Below are 5,093 nucleotides of genomic sequence, written 5' to 3' on the forward strand. Positions count from 1 at the left end.
ACCTCAGACCCGCTCAAGGTCCTACACGATATCATAACCGCCATCGATAAAAGACATTATTGTGCAGCTGAGTTCATCGACCTGGCCAAGGCTTTCGACTCTGTCAATCACCATATTCTTATCGGCAGACTCAGTAGCCTCGGTTTTTCTAATGACTGCCTCGCCTGGTTCACCAACTACTTCTCAGATAGAGTTCAGTGTGAAATCAGAGGGCTTGTTGTCCAGACCTCTGGCAGTCTCTATGGGGGTGCCACAGGGTTCAATTCTCAGGCCGACTCTTTTCTCTGTATAAATCAATGACGTCACTCTTGCTGCTGGTGATTCTTTGATCCACCTCTACGCAGATGACATCATTTTGTAATACATCTGGCCCTTCTTTGGACAGTGTTAACAAACACTCCTTCCGTGGCCTCCAACTGCTAGACTGTAAACTCTCCTTCCAGACTCACATTAAGAATCTCCACGCTCCAGCAGATGTATTTCACTGGTCATCCCCAAAGCAAACACCTGCTTTGGCCACCTCTCCTTCCAGTTCTCTGCTGCCAATGACTGGAACGAATTGCAAAAATCACTGAAGCTGGAGACTCATATCTCCCTCGCTAATGTTAAGCATCAGCTGTCAGAGCAGTTTACCAATTGCTGCAGCTGTACACAGCACATCTGTAAATAGCCCATCCAACCAACCACCTACCTACCTCATCCCCATATTTGTTTTTCTACTCTTTTTCAAACCAGTATTTCTACTTGCACATCCATCGCTCCAAGTGTAAATTGCTAAATTGTAATTACTTCGCCACTATTAGCCTATTTATTGCCTTAACTCATTTGCACACACACTGTATACAGACTTTTCTGTTGTGTTATTGACTGTATGTGTGTTTAACCCATGTGTAACTCTGTGTCGCACTGCTTTATCTTGGCCAGGTCGCAGTTGTAAATGAGAACTTATCTCAACTGGCCTACCTGGTTAAATAAAATAGAAAGGAATATAGTTAAAGTTAATATAAATGGTACAGGAGTTGACACCACTGTTGGTTCCATTGGACAGGGCAAACTAAATCAAGTGCAGCTCCGGTATTTGACATATGATATACTTGACCAAGGAAGTCTGAAAGGAAGTCAAGTATTGATGGTACGTAGAAGTAGACTCCACACCCTCGGAGAAGTAGACTCCACACCCTCGGAGAAGTAGACTCCACACCCTCGGAGAAGTAGACTCCACACCCTCGGAGAAGTAGACTCCACACCCTCGGAGAAGTAGACTCCACACCCTCGGAGAAGTAGACTCCACACCCTCGGAGAAGTAGACTCCACACCCTCGGGTATCTCATTCAAATGCCTTTTTTTAGATTCATTTTATTGAGCAATTTCTGAAAATTTAATCCAACACACACTGTACAGTTTTGTTCAGCAAATTTCAACCAACTGCAACAAATCGGACACATCTGGGAGACACACGGTTGGTTGAGAAACTGCAGCACTGTGTCATGTGACAAGAGTACTTATCTATACAAGACACGAGTGCAACGCAAATAACACAATTATCGAAGCAAAATGGCCATTCTGCGTACATACAAATTGCAGGGCTGCAAACTATGCAGGATCGCCATTTTGAGTAGATAATTACGTTCTTGCGTTGCATACTTGCATGAGGTATAAATTAGGCTTTAAAGATCCCGTGAAAAAATGTATTTGCTGCAAATAAGTGTTGTATAAAACCCATGACCTATTGTACATACATACATACATACATACATACATACATACATACATACATACATACATACATACATACATACATACATACATACATACATACATACATACATACATACATACATACATACATACATACATACATACATACATACATACATACATACATACATACATACATACATACATACATACATACATACATACATACATACATACATACATACATACATACATACATACATACATACATACATACATACATACATACATACATACATACATACATACATACATACATACATACATACATACATACATACATACATACATACATACATACATACATACATACATACATACATACATACATACATACATACATACATACATACATACATACATACATACATACATACATACATACATACATACATACATACATACATACATACATACATACATACATACATACATACATACATACATACATACATACCCTGGTTCAAAATAACATGGCAACTTCATTTAGTCATTTTATATCAGTACACTGAAATTAAGATTGGATGGAAACACAAAAAACACATTTTACAGCCATAGTAATCTGCTGTCCTTTTCTCGAAGAACGCCTTTGGCAATCGCAATGACTGGTTGTTTCCTGGCCTGAACGCAACCACTCAGTAACATTTACAATATTTTCAACATATGGCAACAAAGGATCAACTTACGGCCCTGATTTTTGGGCCACAACATGATTCAAAACATTTGAACACTTCACTTTCCCTAACATTAAACCCGACCTAACAAAAACCTTAAACTTAACCCATTCCTTAATTTGACTGTACTTTTGTTCTGCAAATTCTGGTATGGTGAAAATGTTAAATTAAATCCAGATGAAGACGCAGCAAGCCAATACAAATAAAACACTAAAGAGTTGCTAAAACAGAATTATGGATGTTTCACAAATAGCACCCTATTCAGTCCATTACATTTGATCAGAACCTGGGACCCGGGTCAAAAGTAGTGCATTATAAAGGGAAAAAGGTGCCATTTGGGACAGGACCCCTGAAGTAGGCTACCCTTGATGGACTGTGCCACTACAATACAACATGTTCAAACCAAACTTAAAATAAGTAATGAAAACAACATGTCTGAAACCATTCAACTAAACTAATGATGAAAGATGGATCACAAAACACTTTGTGGCAACTTCTTCACAAATGGCCAGATTTAGCTGGTTCCCAGTTAGCACCGATGCAAAGTTAGCGTCCGATCTAAAACGAATATCTGTTCCATGTTTCCAATTTTCAAAAGTCTGGAATAATTCTGCAATCCAGGTTCAATAAAATACTTCAAAGATGAAGAGGATGGTTGATGATGCTATTAAATGCTTTGCCCAGAGAAAATACAATTAAATATATATTTTAAAAAAGCCACTACAAAAATACTATTTATTTTAGTTAAAAAGAATAAGGCCATTTTAAACTTAGTCCTGCAATGGAATTGCTACGATTCAAGTGCTTACATTCAGAAAACACAGAATAAATCTGAGGCCGTCAAAGTTTAAACTCAATGAAACAGTCTAGACTACACAAAAGCAGATAAGAATGGCAATCAAATGAGACAACAGGAAGAGCTAAACCAAGAGAAGTCTTGCACATTCATTTCAGGTGACCAAAAATCAGCAAACTGTCGTGTAGGCTAGACCAAATAGGGTAAACATTTTATTTGATTTTTGTTCTTGCAAGAAAAGTGGTCCGACAGTGACACCGTTTACCAAATCTCAAGGTTTACCTCAAGGTACAAAACAGAAGCTCGTAAAAAATCAACTAAAAATGTGCCCCATTCTGCACTGTAAGGTCTATGGAGTGTCTTTCAAGCACCACCTTGTGTAACTTCTGCGTCAGTCCTGTTGACACGTTAGATCCATGGCATCATCCCGTCGTTGCACAATACAAGAAACATACTTTACTGTAGTCAGACGATGCCGACGTAATGTTCCCCTTCTGGCTCCAACAGTAAAAGTCAAACCTCAGCGTGCTCAGTCAAGCCGTGTTGCAAAATGAACGCTAGGCCTAAACCAAGAAGTCACTGGAGATCTCACGCTGGTATTCTGCTACAGTTTCATATAGCGGTCGTATCTCTATCACAGGGGACAGATTCACCTGCAGGATCCTCTGGGCCTTCCTCCTCAGTTCCTCCACTGTGATGCAGTCGTCCACTTTGACCACCTTCCACCGCAGGCTGTTCTCATCCAGACGACACTGCTCCTGATTGTTCATCACCCACAGAGACTGGTCGTCCCTCCAGGACCGTCTGTGGTTTGACACGTCAATCTTGTAGTTGTAAACTCCTCGGCCGTTTTTGATACATCACTGGGGCGGAGTCTCCGATAAGGGCCCCGTTCCATTCCGGACAGGAGGGATGATACCTTTGACCGACCAATGCCATTGCCTTTGGTGTTCTACCCATGTTCTGCAACGGTATCCCTGAAAGTTGAGAGTGAATCTGTAGTCTTGCGGTGTGGCCTCTCGTCAAACCTGTAATGTTTGTTAGTTTCAGACATTGGTGTATCAGTGGAGGTTCAATAGTCATAACCGGAGGTCGGGAAAAGACAGATCCTTTGTGAGATTCTGATGCACTAGTAGTCCACGATGCGTACTTGTTAGACTCCTTCTTCTTCCTTCCCCTCTTCTTGCCTGTCCTTGAGCCCTTGCTAGTCGTGTCTGTACAGCACATCTCTTCTGGTAGTGTTCTGGCTGTACAGGATCTATATCCATAAACATCTTTGCTTCGTAGCACTGTGGGCTTGTGGCCTTCTTCTTTAAGCCCTTGGAGAAAGGTTACTAGTTCCTCGGTGTCCGAGAGATCCTTTGACATGGGGTTGAGGATCTGTAATGTCTCTAAAAGGACAGTCTGTCCAGCCGAGGCGATTCTGGACCAGGAGTTGACGGCCTTCTCCACAATCGGGTCTGTGTAATTCATGACATCTGCCTTGAGGTAAAATGTTTGAGAGCTCCCGAAGTCTGTCTTGCTTTTCACCCTGTTGAGAGAATTGAGAGTAGCAGTTTCCAATAAAAAATAATAATTGAGAAGACAAAGTAAAAACTAATGCATGCTTACTGCTGTAGGCTGGAAAGGGTACCTAAAGGGGATCACTTCTATGGGTTGGGACTGAATTCAAGCACTTATTTCAATTGTAAAAGAAGAAACAATGTGACTATCTGCACAAACATGTACGAAAGCTAAACATAAGCAGACTTGGCTTTCCAAGCCATAAATAACTTAATTGTTTAGCTAGTAGGGATGGGCACAAGTACTCAGTCAAGGTTTGTATTCAGTTACCAATGAGTACTTAACATTCTCAAATGCAACCA

The 5,093-nt window shown here is 40.7% G+C and overlaps 1 protein-coding gene across 1 annotated transcript; it reads right to left on the minus strand.

The window, feature by feature from the left end:
- Positions 1 to 2,239: 2,239 nt before the first annotated feature.
- Positions 2,240 to 4,858, minus strand: LOC124003389. The gene has a single exon (XM_046311599.1). It carries the CDS (start codon positions 4,699 to 4,701, stop codon positions 4,048 to 4,050), a length of 654 nt encoding a protein of 217 aa, XP_046167555.1. The 5' UTR covers positions 4,702 to 4,858; the 3' UTR covers positions 2,240 to 4,047.
- Positions 4,859 to 5,093: the final 235 nt, after the last annotated feature.

Source organism: Oncorhynchus gorbuscha, linkage group LG18, assembly GCF_021184085.1.
Source record: "Oncorhynchus gorbuscha isolate QuinsamMale2020 ecotype Even-year linkage group LG18, OgorEven_v1.0, whole genome shotgun sequence".
NCBI lineage: Eukaryota > Metazoa > Chordata > Actinopteri > Salmoniformes > Salmonidae > Oncorhynchus > Oncorhynchus gorbuscha.